The 13,824-nt window shown below is 35.1% G+C and overlaps 2 protein-coding genes across 3 annotated transcripts; one reads left to right on the top strand and one right to left on the bottom strand.

Annotated features, from left to right (window-relative positions):
• Positions 1 to 5,289: 5,289 nt before the first annotated feature.
• LOC113689016 (transcription factor bHLH30-like) lies at positions 5,290 to 7,726 on the top strand. 2 transcript variants are annotated; one of them, XM_027206848.2, is made up of 2 exons: positions 5,290 to 6,044; positions 7,029 to 7,726. In XM_027206848.2, the coding sequence occupies exons 1-2, from the start codon at positions 5,775 to 5,777 to the stop codon at positions 7,479 to 7,481; spliced, it is 723 nt and encodes a 240-aa protein (XP_027062649.1). In that variant the 5' UTR covers positions 5,290 to 5,774; the 3' UTR covers positions 7,482 to 7,726. The 2 variants fall into 2 exon arrangements, with proteins under 2 accessions (XP_027062649.1, XP_027062648.1); XM_027206847.2 differs by having other exon boundaries at positions 5,300 to 6,044; positions 6,984 to 7,726.
• Positions 7,727 to 10,547: 2,821 nt separating this feature from the next.
• On the bottom strand, positions 10,548 to 12,427 carry LOC113690229 (ABC transporter G family member 10-like). The gene has a single exon (XM_027208065.2). The coding sequence runs from the start codon at positions 12,425 to 12,427 to the stop codon at positions 10,610 to 10,612; it is 1,818 nt and encodes a 605-aa protein (XP_027063866.1). The 3' UTR covers positions 10,548 to 10,609.
• Positions 12,428 to 13,824: the final 1,397 nt, after the last annotated feature.

Here is a 13,824-nt window from a genome sequence, read left to right as displayed (position 1 = left end):
GCACTTACCTAAATTTTCGTTGAAGTGAGTGGATTGTTTATTTATCTTAGATATATCTCTAAATATACATATATATATGTATATACAAAATGCCTTCAGCATACACAATGGTTTTTTTTACAAACGAAAAAAAATATATATATGTATATAATATAAAGGAATATTATACGTAGGATATATATATATAACTCTCTGAATTTCTTAAAAGTCGGGGCCCATAAGTGGCAGGAGCACAAAACACAATCCAGAAAATATGCAGTGCACTTGAAGCTCCACCTCAGGTACAACAGCTCTAGCAAAGGTTTCAGCACTCAAAAGTACAACACATGGAAGCAAAGTGGCACTTGAAAATAGCTGCACCGTAGAAACACAAAGTGCTTCTTATGTATATGTAAGGAGATAATGAGATAAATTGCCTCAATTCACTTTATGAGTCTGGAAGTAGACAGGAGTCCAAGGACACTGGGGTTTTCATCGTGGGCTCCTCAGGTCGCTTTTATCACATTTTGTTTTCTCTGACTTGATACAATTGTCCGGCTAAAAACATTTTCTGCTAAAAAATAGAGAAGACTCTTCTTTTTCTCTAATCACCCATAACACTTTCTTTTTTGTGCCTTGTGTCTTGGGTATTGTTGTTGCATTTTTCTACTTGATTTAATTTGATAATTCAGTACAAAAAAAAAAAAGGCACAAATGTTCTTGCTTCAAATTTGAAATGTTGAGATATTTTTATTGTAACTTCAAATAAATTCGAAAAATTATAGTATTAGGTTTATGTGGTTGCCATGACAAATATTTCTAAAACAAAGAAGTTAAGAGTTTTTATGGCTCCCTCAAAAAACGAGAGAAAAAAAAAAAAAAGAGTTGTTATGGCCAATGGATTGTGGGTAACCAATGTGAAAGAGTGATACAGCCCACTGGATCCATAAACTGGGCAGAACTACAACCAGGATGCAAGCAGCCTCGAATGATTAACTTGTGGATTTTCATAGACAACATATGGTTTTCAGGTTAATTTCACTTTACACCCTTTAACTAAACCTAAATTTCTATTGTAGTCCTTAAACTTAAAAATGAGACACTTTAGTTCCTAAATTATAAAATTTATCCGATTTAAGTGATATCGTTAAGGATGTGAGACAGATTTTATGCTTAAGTGGGTATACTTTCCTTACTTTGGGGACTAAATTGGAATAAATTTTATCCTTTAGGAACTAAAATGAATAAATTATATATTTTAGGGATTTAAGCACAATGAATTTTATAATTTAGGAACTAAAGTATTCCATTCTGAAGTTTAACGATCAAAGTGAGAACTTGGATATAGTTTACGGGGTGCAAAGTGAAATTAACCCTATTGTTTTTTGTTTCCCAAATCCTATGTAAATATAGTTTTTTTTTTTTTTGCATTAAATAGAGTATCTAATTTTGGGGGAAAAGAAGTATCCAATTTTATGAACATGTTGACAATCATGGAAGGCGTGGATCTTATAATTTCTACCTAAGGTTTTGCCCTGCAAAGCAACAAAATAGCATCTTTGGATCCAAAATTTAGGTGATTTGAACAGAGTCAGCAACTTGACTTGAAATAATATTAAAGAAGCAGATGAAGGGAAATGGTTTATTGTCTTCTCAGGGCCAGAGTTGACTCCAAAAATATATTATGGTGGGCAGGTAATTTTGCAGGTTATTGCTGCTGTTTGCTAATAACGCCTTACTTAATCATTAGTAAAACAGAAATCTGATCCCATTTGGCTATCAATTCTAATGATGCTTTTTGTTTAATGGGATTATCCAACTAAACCGTAACTAATCACTAGGAATCCAAAGCTGGTTCTCTGTTTTTAAAGCTTTTTTTTTTTTTTTTCAATTTCCAATTATTATTAACCAAAGGGAAACCCCAATTATAGTCACTGAGTTGATAAACAGAAGATTAAAGAAAATTATGGTTGAGGTGAAACTTTGAAAACAAGATTAATACCTTCGGATTATATCAAGTTATAACTAATTCCACCGTCATTGAATTCCTAAATTAAAATGATCAAGTGCTCTTTTTTTTTTTTTTTCCTTTTTCCATAGCACAACAACGTTCTTTCTTGCAAATTTTGCTAATTGAATTTAAATATCATTTTTTTAAATTTATTTAAATTGACCAAATTTTGCATCCCAAGAGGGCCAACTATTTAGGAACTGTGGTAAGTTGACTTCAATTTGATGAAGCTCACAAATGATGAGTTGACTCCTGTGAATTATTATGTGATTAGTTGATGCTATTGTCATTCCAATTTATTTATATAAAATTTTGCATGAGCATGCAGTCATGATCTTCTAAATCATCTTTTGCCTCAACCAAACAGGCACACACATGCATATACACCTGGGTACTGCGTTTCTTCAAATTTTCTTTAATCAGAAGGGCCAGTGGATGGTAAAGTTAGATGACTAACCTTAAAATTTTGCTATCCCACTAATTTGCCTGGCTTATTTTATTTGTTCAAAGTTTTTCCAAGTCTCTGATGGGTCACCTTCTTAGTCTTTTTGTACTAATCAAGAAGATGTTCTCTTAGATTTCCACTATACATTTAAAACTACACCATGACCTATGAGCTTGTGCCTCTGTGCTGCTTCCCTTGCAGTTATTCTGAATCACGTTGGCAGGGAGGGAAAGCAAAGTCAGGACAAATCAAGCTTTAGTGATCATAAAGTTGAAGAGATCACAAATATCTTAGCCAAAGCCAAAATGAATTTGTTTTCAAAGACTAAAGGTATAAAGTTGCTCTGAAAACAAAAAAAGGGTCGCGTGAATTTGTGTGTTTGGATGGGTTCTTATTTGTCGAAAATTATTTGATTCCGTAGTAAATATGCATTTCAATCTCCTTTTCATTTTCTTAATTATTTTTTTTTGTCTCATATATATCACAATTATTTAATCGTGAGACGAATTTTTTGCCTTTTTTTTGTAGTGGGAGTGTCAAAAATTGTTCAATCAGGAGCTAAATACACAGTTGTACGAAAGCAATCTGCACATTTTTGAGATAGTGCTAGAGGTAGATCTTGATAGATAAGCAGTAAAGGCAAATAAAGGCAAAGAAGAAGACAGAATCAAGCTCAAGGGCAGATCCAAGACAAGTAAAAAGCCTCCAAAGACCAGTGAATTAGAAAGCATACAAGTAAATGGCTGAGGATTTGCAATATTTGAGCTGAAACTAATGTGTCTTTATCAGTTAAAGAGTCAAAGTAGGTAAGGGAGTGATTGGCTCAATCAAAGTGGCGATGAGCTGGTTACTTACTCTCCAGGGGCCCCTACCACAACTTAGGCTGATGGCCTACCTTTCTTGACCCTGAAATCTATTACGTGTTTAGTATAAAATTTTCCACAGACTACATACGGCCAAACAGGACTTCCAAAAGGAGTTTACAAAGAGCTGTGCAAGGTTCAAAAAGTATATCCTAGAAGACAAACATGTAATGGATGTCTACGTTGAATAATCATCCAATGGTCTCCAAAGTGCTAAAGAAAACATGTTTAGATTAATGGCACCTCCCACCCCTTTTTAGATTTTGAAGAACTTTCTTGGATTTATATGTAATTTCCTAAGTGTTGGGCAGAAAGTGCTAATTGATGACTTTAAGAAACTTAAGTCACCACTTCTTTTATGAAATGAGAAAATGCCAAATGCAAATCTGGAATCATAACCGGGCAACTTCGGCAGCTTCTTTCCTATGTTTTTTTATTTGAGGAACAAAGAGTTTGGATAGATTCGAGCTCTGGTCACCATCATATGTTAGGATATGTCTTCGGATCATAGGTCACTTACAATAATTTTTACAGATCATTCACTAATACAATTCTTATATCGACAACGGAATTCGAATCCATAACTTTTTGTGAGGAAATGATTCGTTTTTGCCAACTAAGCCAACACAAATTTTTACAGATCGTTCACTAATATAGTCCTCACATCGACAATAAAATTCAAACACACGACTTTTTGTGAAAAAGTGATCAATTTTTATTACCAACTGAGCCAACTTGTGTCGGTGATTCTTTCCTATGTGAACCATCTAAACTAAACCAAACGTCCTTTGTCGTAAGTAATTACATTAAACCAATAATTTGGTTATGTAAAATTCCAGAAGAACTTCATATACAGCAAACCAATTTTTTCACCTTTCTTTTTCTCAAAGCTCCTAGTGCAATTCATTCAATATAAGTGACCAAGATCTGATAAGTTATATATGTACAGTTAATACAGCAGTAAAATGTCGAAACACGTATGGATATTGACTCCAAATCCACCAAAAGATGTACAAGTAAAGTCCAACACTAGTGGGCAAAACCGATTACATGGATAATGCATTTGGAGAAATCCATTCTCTTTTTTGGTGCTAAGAGAAATCAATTCATATTCAGCATAAAAAAAAATCAAATCTATCACCAATCTTTCAGACGTTGTCTGAGAGCTACCCTGTAAAACAGTGCACTCATCACATCTATCATCATTTTACCATTTTACTTCAATTGAGAAAATTTCTGTAATTCTCTTGATTGCATGCATCACAGTCATTGGCTGCAGGTCTGATGAGCTGCAAGTAAGAAACTCAGTAATGAGTTTACTAATGGTGTATATATTTTTTATAAGGAGAAATATTTGTTTAAAATTTCTGTGCTATAAGGACCATGACTTCATTTTGCTTTCTGGGGCAAGTTGGTCAAGTTCTTGTGAAACTGTCCTTTTCTTCTTAACAGTAAATGGCAAAAGTTTATGAGTTTGGTGATTACTGATTAGCCGCCTCCTTTCAAAACCATTATAGCATTTTATTTTCTTTCATATTATCTCAAACTCAATACAACAGTGAATTAAACAAAGAGAAGAGACTTAAGGCCATGAAGGGAAAAAATAAAAAAAAAATTTGGATATCAAATTTTTGTAAAAAAAATATTTCGCTTGTATTATAAATATATTTTTCAATTCATTTTTTTATTTCACATGTATCACGTTATAAAAAGTGCTAAAATAATTATTTCAAGTAATATTCTATCCAAACAGTGATTTATTTGAGTATCATTTTTTCTGGTCTTAGAATCCGTGTTTAGATTCTTGCCGCCTTTTTCCCCTTTTAATAAAAATTTAAAAACCCTGAAATTCAAAAAAAAATTGTAGAAAAGATTAGTGAGATCATCCCAAACTCCAGAAAATAGACAAAAAATGGGGGAGTCAATTTCTAGAGGTATTAAACTAAAAGAAAAACTCCAAAAACTCCCTCCAAAGTGATGGCTAATCAACCCAGCTTAGGGTTTAAATACTGGGTGTGAATGCAGCAATTACTCATTTCCAATCCCACTGCTGGCTGCTAAACCAGCCAAACAACCAGCCACCCCTCCATCCCCGCCACCTTCTTCCGGCCACACCAGCCACCACTATACCTCCATTCTCACCTTCATTTTCTACCTTCTCTCTATCTGGGCTCTCCCTAGAATCTCCAGCAAATGCCTCAAACCAACCACAAAACTTAGTACTACCAGTGTCTTGTTCATGTTGAAAATACTTTTCTGTCCCCAAAGTTTCCCACTTTAACGGATGGAAGTCAATAAGACAGCTGAAAAAGTAAAGCTCAGTTCAAGAATTCTGAAATTCTCTCACCCTATGTTTTCTGTGTGGTCATCTCCAACAAACCGTCCACCTGGCTCACGCTTTTTCTGACAGAAAATAGCTTCATTTTTGCGTTGTTACTGTAAATTTTGAAGGGATTTTTTGGGGAGGGTGAAAAAGATGGAATTTTTTAATTCTTTCAATGGGTTTCCTGAGAATTATGGGTATCAAGGGACGGTGAAAAATGGGTCGGGCTCATCTTCTTCACTGATTTTGGATAATGAAAAAGGAGAGCTAGTGAGGGCTCTGTTAAGGCCAGGGCAAAAAGGGGTTAATGCAGAAAAGGCATTGGTTGCTTTGAGGAATCATAGTGAAGCTGAGAGGCGAAGAAGGGAGAGAATTAATGGTCATTTGACTTCTCTCAGGAGTCTAATTCCCGGAACAAGTAAGGTAAAGATTTTCCACTTTTGCTTTTGTTCTGTTTTCTGTTAAGAACTGCTTCCATATGTTTGTTAATTCATGTCAATCTTTTGATCTGATGTTTGAGTGTAAATTCACAATAATGGATTATTCTGAACTCGATATAGTCATGTTCCTTATGGATAAGGGATGGACCATGTATGTACTGTTGTTTATAAGTGCCACTCCAAGGAATACGTTTGCAAGAGTTGTCTGGATGATTTTGGATATACTCTTGGTGATGTTTTTATGCTTTGTTTTCTTTATACTACAAGTTATTAAGCTTGCTATTTTTGTGAGCATCACTCGTTTTATGCAAGGGAACACGGACTTATTTACACCAGCCCGTGGTTCAAAGATTGATCTGGTGCGGAAGTTCTGTTATTGATCTCCTCTTTTCTGTGGCGTAACAAATGCTATTTTGCACTATTTTAATTGGCAGCTGAAAACGGTTTGCAGTGCTTCTGTATGGAGCGGTGGTTTCAAACTCACGCTCAGAAGCTTTCACTGCACAGCTCTTGTAGGATTAAGTTGGGATCAAGCTTACTGTATTGTTTGATCTTCGAACAAAACTTGTAAAGTAATTTGGGATTCAAGTTCCGTGTGTTGTTAATTCATGAAATAGTTTTCAAAACTATCTTTTGCAATTTAGAGTTTCTTCATATGGCTAGATAATTCTTAGCTTCTAAAATTTCTACACATGGTTGAAGATTCTACAAATCCATTGTTGGTGCACTTTGTTGATTTACACTTCCAATATGCTATGGTGCGTTTGACTTTTATCATGAAACTTATACAGTTGTCAACTGGCTTCTCATTCTATAGGTCATGCTACTATTACATGTTACATGATATTAGATTGGTCAAATTTGCTTCATGTTACATGAATTATAGAAATGCTAGATTAGCTATTGTTTTGTTGATTACCAGATGGACAAGGCAGCATTACTTGCTGAAGTAATTAATCATGTGAAGGAATTGAGAAAGAAGGCAACTGAAGCTACTAAGGGTATGCTTGTGCCAACAGACACCGATGAAGTAAGAGTAGAAGAACACCAAGCAGATGCAGCTGGAGAACCTTCGTATACGATCAGGGCATTTCTTTGTTGCGATTATAAGCATGAGCTTTTCTCTGATTTGAGACAAGCTCTTGAAACCCTTCCTCTGAAAACAGTGAGTGCTGAAATTGCGACCTTAGGAAGTAGGATGGTGAATGTGTTTGAGATGACTGGTTGTGACCAACAGAATCTTGAGAATTCTGAGGGACGCGAGCTCCTTGTAAATTCAGTTCGTCAGGCTTTGAGGTCCGTACTTGATAAATTTTATGCATCAGAAGAGTTCTTGTCAAGAAATGCTCTCTCAAACAAGAGACGCAGAGTTTCTCTCTTTGATGCTTCAAGTTCATCTTCCTTAGAAAACTTCTGGTGACAAGGTGACGTTTACAGATAGGTTGGGTTGTGTTTTTTGTTTCTGCTACTGTAAGTTTTCCATTATCCAGTCGATCAGGTACAGAAAGAGACATATGCACTAGCATATACTTCTTCTGCTTTAGGTACAGAAAGAGATGTATATGCCATTGCATATGCCATCTGTTGTACGTGTATGAATCTGTTGTATTTCTTGCAATATATAGAACGAAATCATGAATCATAAGAAATATTCCTATTTATTTATTTACTCTATCATATGAAGTCATGTCCTCTGCCATGGCACTACTGATAAAACAGTCTTCAACAATCTTAACTGCACCTCTTTGTTCTTTATTGCTTTAAGAAGGGAAAAACACAGAAATTGGAGTTTAAGATATCTCCACAGCTTTGATGTAAATCAGGAACTAAAAATATATCATATTTACCATATGGAAACACAATGATGGCATCAGAAATTTACAACTTAGAAGGATAATATTCTTCTAGGATAGGAGGGGCATTAATATACTCCCACTATGATGGCTTCTGAGTGTCTGTATCATGGTCTGAGATGGCCATGATAGTGCATGGCGGGTGCCTAGAATGTGCTAATCCAGAGTGCATGGAAGTTTCGATCACGTTCATCTACTCTTATGCAACTCATAAAATATCTGAAGCAATCAGTCTATTCTATATTTTGATGGGAATAATTAACAAATTATTTGATCCATGCTCCTGTGCTTCTGAACTTCCCACGATTATCAACTCAAACCATGCAAGAGAATCTTCCCCCCGTTCTTCTTGAGCTTGTTAGAAAAGATGGATTTTATATTACCTTGGAAATCTCCGAACTCGTTTTATTGATTGTGGTAAAGTAGAGAATTTTGGATCCAGGGATTACAGTAAGAGGCTAACATGAGCAAACACGCAGTTGATCCCTTTTGTGTTGTGGAAAATTGTTAGCCAGCTCTTTTCTCTTGGACTTTTAAGTATAATCTAAGGTTCAATTATCAGTCTAGTAGTTAAAGATGTATAAAGCCACACAGTCGATTTTGTCCTCTCTCAGGCTTTGAAAGCTAAAAGGGCTAATTTAAGATTGGCCATACCGGATTGCAGGGGTCAGCACAGTACCTGCGGGAGAATTCTAATTATAATGCATTGTTATCCCTGCTACTAGACCATTGCATGTATGGTTGATGGCAAATCCAGTGTAGAATTGCTAGGCTCATCTGTGATGTTATCATCCTTCAATTTGCATGAGAATTTAACATGCATAATTTGCTTATAGACTAATTATGGTGTTGCACGAGTTATTGCATGTAACTAGTGAATTAAAAGATACAAATGTACGATGGGGAAGGGAGGCTAAACAACTTGCAGTTAATAATCATATCTTGTTGCTTACTTGCATTCTATAATTCCAGTCAATTGTCCTTTCCTCAGAGAGTTGGTACTGTTATCGTCTCAAGTATATGATTATTGCATATTGACTTCACTTCTGTAAAATAATGTGGTACTCTAGCATTCACAAATCTATGAAGAAAGCAATTGAAAATGATCCCAAATCATTGTTCTGATTCTAATATTTAGTTTGAAACTTGGCTAATGTTACATAACTGGTTAAAGAACCATTTGTAATTCTTACAAACGATAAACATAATAATTGTAACAAAGAAAGAAAGACAGTAAAATCTCCATAAATTAATACTCGACAAATTAATAACCTCTATTAAATAATAATTTTTCAGGTCCCGACTTGGACTAACGAGCTAAATTAATAATTTCGATAATAATGTTTTCAAAACTTTACCTAACTATTTGGTCTCGTTCATATTATAAATTGATAATTCACTAAAATTACATATACTATACTCATATGATGCTTTATGCATTTGATCAGTCATTTATGAACACTTTTTAATTGAGAAACCATAGTTTAACAATGAGATATGTAAGACAACTTTGTATTTATTTATTATAATAAGACTTCCTTCTCATTTATATACATAATATTGTTAAGCTGATTCATTGGACGCATTTAGTAAAATGGAATTGGAAATCTATCAGTTTGTATTTCTAACTCTTTTTGACCTTTTGATAATAGAAAAATGATAGCAGTTATGTACATTAATAGAATAAAATTATACTTGTAAATCAAGTAGATATGGATCAGTTTATATTCGATAGATTTTTAGTCTCCTTTTCTTAATAAAAGTATTAATATTTTTATAAAATAACATTGGTTGATTAAATGAGTGTGTCTTTGAATTGTAAGTATACTTGAAAAATTATTAATTTATCAATTATTAATATCTCTTTAAATTAATAGAATTTGTGTGGTCTCAAGGTTATTAGTTTTTATAGATCTTACTATAAATGTGTTATTAATTAAACATTAAGTTGCCCTTAAATGGAAATAAAAGACAAGTTAGAGAAAATGATCTCTTAATAATATATATATATATATGTCTTTATTTTTATTTTTATTTTAGTTTTTGACGTACACAAAGGGAGGAGGTCAACTTAAAATGTTAAGAAACTAATTCCCCAAAAGAAGATTTCCAAGCAATTCTTTATTAGCTCTTTAAAACCACCACGGGCCATTCTTAGATTTTTCAGAATTATCCTGGAAGGACAATACCATATCTGGCTTTCGAATTTGACCCCTAAACTAAAACTAAGTTTTGTCCCATTTTGCACTCTCACAGGGGATGATCGAGGTAATATACTAACACATGGATCTAGTTTCTGTATTAAGTAATCTGAATTCCAGATAATTTAAGGAAAAATAAATGCCAAAAAGGGATGAAGGATATGCCAAAGTTTTGAAAACGCAATTTGTTAAGTAGATTGCTGTATTTGTATTTCCAGTACCATCTTATGAGACATTCATGCCAACTCAAGTAGCAATAAACTCAGCGCTAAAAGGTGAGTTCTCAAGAATTGCTGGATTTTGTTCAAAAGATTATTTTCACTTTAACAAGCTGCTAAAATCCTAGGACCTCTTTTTTCTCTTCATTGCTGAATAACGATACAGCGGGACATCAAGAAAGAAGGAATCAGCAGTGATGATATTTGAGGTATTCACACAGGTAATGATCAAGAAACTAACAAGTTATTAGTAGTTTGAATGCTCAGATGCTACTTTTAGTTTCTGCTCCGGTAAGATCTGCAGCACAGAATCAAGAAACAGAGAAGCCTGTAGCCCAAAATGAAAGCCAACATTATAATTAAGTTATTCCATTTCTGTGATTCCTCAATGCCTTGCCTCCTCAAGAACTCATTACCATGCAGTATGCATACTCTTCCAACACTTGCCACGCATTTCCTTCGCCCCTTGTCCCCTCCAAACTGATTTATCAGAAAGCTCTCAAAAGGATATTTGAACAAGCTTAAGTAGTGCATAAAAATCCAACACTTGGGCGTATTTTCCTTGGGTATAAAGTAGCCTGAAAAGAGGAAGAATGCCCCTATAATGCCCGCAATCAAGGACATTCCTGAGATGAAGTTTGGTACTAGAGCGCTAAAACATGCTACGAAAGAATTTGACATCAAGACAACCATCCAAGCCACCAGAGAGAAATACAGAAATCCATCAATATCTCGTCTCAATCCAACTAGCCAGTAAACTGGTGTAGTAAATAGAAGAGCCACTAACAGAAGGAAGGGAAGAAACACTATAGTGTTTGCTATGATGTAAGAAGATAATCTATAGGCTCCTCTTGAGGTCTCTCTCATCAAGATTCTCCGCTCTTGCAAGAAGATTGGCAAAGCTTCTGTCGTGGATGACAACAAAAACGTCAGACTGAATGCGAAGAATCCAAATTGAGTTTGTACGTCTGATCTCTTTGGATTATTATATGCGTTTAGGAATATTGTCCCTATTAGGATCCCTGCAACCAAAGCTTGAATCGTCCTTGCAGCAAAAAGCTGCTTGGTTCTGAAGATGTTTTTGGAGAATCTCTGAGTCAGTATTAATATCTCCTTGAACATGGAATTTGAGTAAGATATGTGCTTTTCCTCCACATTGGAAATAACAGACGAATTGCTGTCAAGGTTAGTGTTATGTTCTGATTCACCAGTTTCGATATCAGTTTCTTCCACATGCAGGCTGTCTGAGACCTCAATGGCAAATTCGAGCACATTGACATGATGAGGGATGAAATGGCCTGTGGAAACGAGCCTCTCCTCTAGGCAATGCAGGGTTCCATCATGAAGACAAATGCCATTGGACAATAGAATGACCTTGTCAAATAACTCAAGAATCCGGTAGCCGGGTTGATGGATGCTTAACAAGATGGTTTTGCCTTGATTCTTAGCCATGGATTTAAGCAGCAACATCACATGAAGAGCAGAGGCAGAGTCAAGTCCTGATGTTGGTTCATCAATCAAAACTACAGCAGGATCATGAACTAAATCAACCCCAATTGATACTCTACGCTTCTCGCCACCAGAAATTCCTCTGCCGGATTCACTGCCAATTCTCACATCAGCAACATGGTCCAGTCCAAGCTCCTTCAACAGCTCTTGAACTCTTTTTTTGGCCACCTCACGCCCCACACGCAGCCTGAGACGTGCACTATACATTATAGTCTCTTCAACAGTAAGAAGTGGGAATAGAGCTTCATCTTGTGTCACATAACCAGACATTCTCCGGAAGTGTGTCACATTCAGAGGCTGATCATTCACAAGAACATGACCGCTGACTCTATTCGGGACAATGACTCCACCAAGAATTTCCAACAATGTGGTTTTTCCTGCTCCACTGGAGCCAGCAATGGCTGTTATCTCCCTCGGTTTGGCTTCGCAGTTCACATTCTTCAAAATACACCTAGGCTTCTGGTTAACGCCACAACCGAGCTGATCGTAGCTGGTTGTTGATATTTTATAAGAAAGATTTTTAGTTTTTATACTATAAAGAACTTGTTGATGACCAGAAATTGGTGTCACAGTAGGTAAATCCATGTGGAGAGAAAGAATAGGATGAAGTGTGGAGGAGGACGAACTAACTGCACCAAACTTGCCCCTCTTTATACACCTCAGCGTCCAAGCAGCTGATCATCATCATCATCATCATGTTATAAAAGCATGCATGCTAGGCTGATGCTGTTAAAGCATATCTCTGTAGACTAAAGTGATTTTTTTTTCTAGTAAAAAAAATAAAGTGTAAATTACAATGAATCAGTCAAAGGTTGGTTACAGCTATTTAATCTCAACTTGGATTTGCTCATTATACTCAAGAAGTGGGTTTTTACGTTTAGAATAAATGCAATTGAGTTTATAATCAATTGAAACGGCCACAATAGAAAGTTAATCACAAGAAGGAATAAAGGCAGAATGAATTATGAGTCTCTGACAAAGAAATAGGAGTTGTTTCCGTTAAATTGATGATATAGAACAGCCGTTACATAGGCAGTATAACCGATGCCACAGGATAAGGGGTGGAAAATTGGACAATTCATGGATGAACAATTCATGTATAAATTCTAGTGTACAGAAACAACAATTTTGCGTACAATTAATTGATCCACCCATTATTACAAAACCTTTTAGTGTTTTTTTTTTGATATAGACACAAGATCGTTACTTTTGCACACATTATTAGTGTACGTTACTCTTACTTTAAATGCAAGAAACTTGCATGTCCTGTACGTATGAACCTTTTCTCTCAACTTGGATTTTTTTTTTGGGGGCAAATTAGCACACTTGAATTTGATAGGGAAGAGAGAGATTTTCCAATTCAGTGTTTACATAATTTTCCATTTCTGTTGGATATTGCAACTCCCCTTGTTTCCTTCGTCATAATGGAGTCTTACTAATTAAGGAGAAGGAGAAGGCCAGATCAAGAGTACAAGTACGGTTTTTTACTTTCATTCTTTGTTTTTTTTTTTACCTTCTATTAATTGTTGTCCTCCTTAACCATCCAATATCAGAATATAATGCGTATGTATCAACACTAGCAAAACATAGAAAAAGCATGAAATATAAGAAAAATCACGCAATTAGTTGCTTACAACCATGTTAACTCTAAATTTCTTTTTTTTTTTTTTCTCAATACTAGAAATATCCCAATTTTGCCAGTTTCATCTCCATGCGCCTGTACACCCCGCCCCAAGGGTTAACTCTAGATATTCAGAGTTTAGCATGATGACAGAAATAACTTGCGTGTAAACAACCCTAAATGCTCCTTGATTGTCATACATTGAATACATTATTAACCACCACAAGTCATAGGTTACTTCACCAATGAAAATTCAGTTTCAATCACATGTCTAAAATTTCAATGGTTACAGCAATGAATGATATCTGTTGCAAAGCAATGGAAACTTATTTAGTTTTCATAACTGCAAGTAAATTTCAAT

The sequence above is a fragment of the Coffea arabica genome, chromosome 5c (genome assembly GCF_036785885.1).
Source record: "Coffea arabica cultivar ET-39 chromosome 5c, Coffea Arabica ET-39 HiFi, whole genome shotgun sequence".
In the NCBI taxonomy this organism is placed as follows: domain Eukaryota; kingdom Viridiplantae; phylum Streptophyta; class Magnoliopsida; order Gentianales; family Rubiaceae; genus Coffea; species Coffea arabica.
This window is presented reverse-complemented; position numbering and strand designations above follow the sequence as displayed.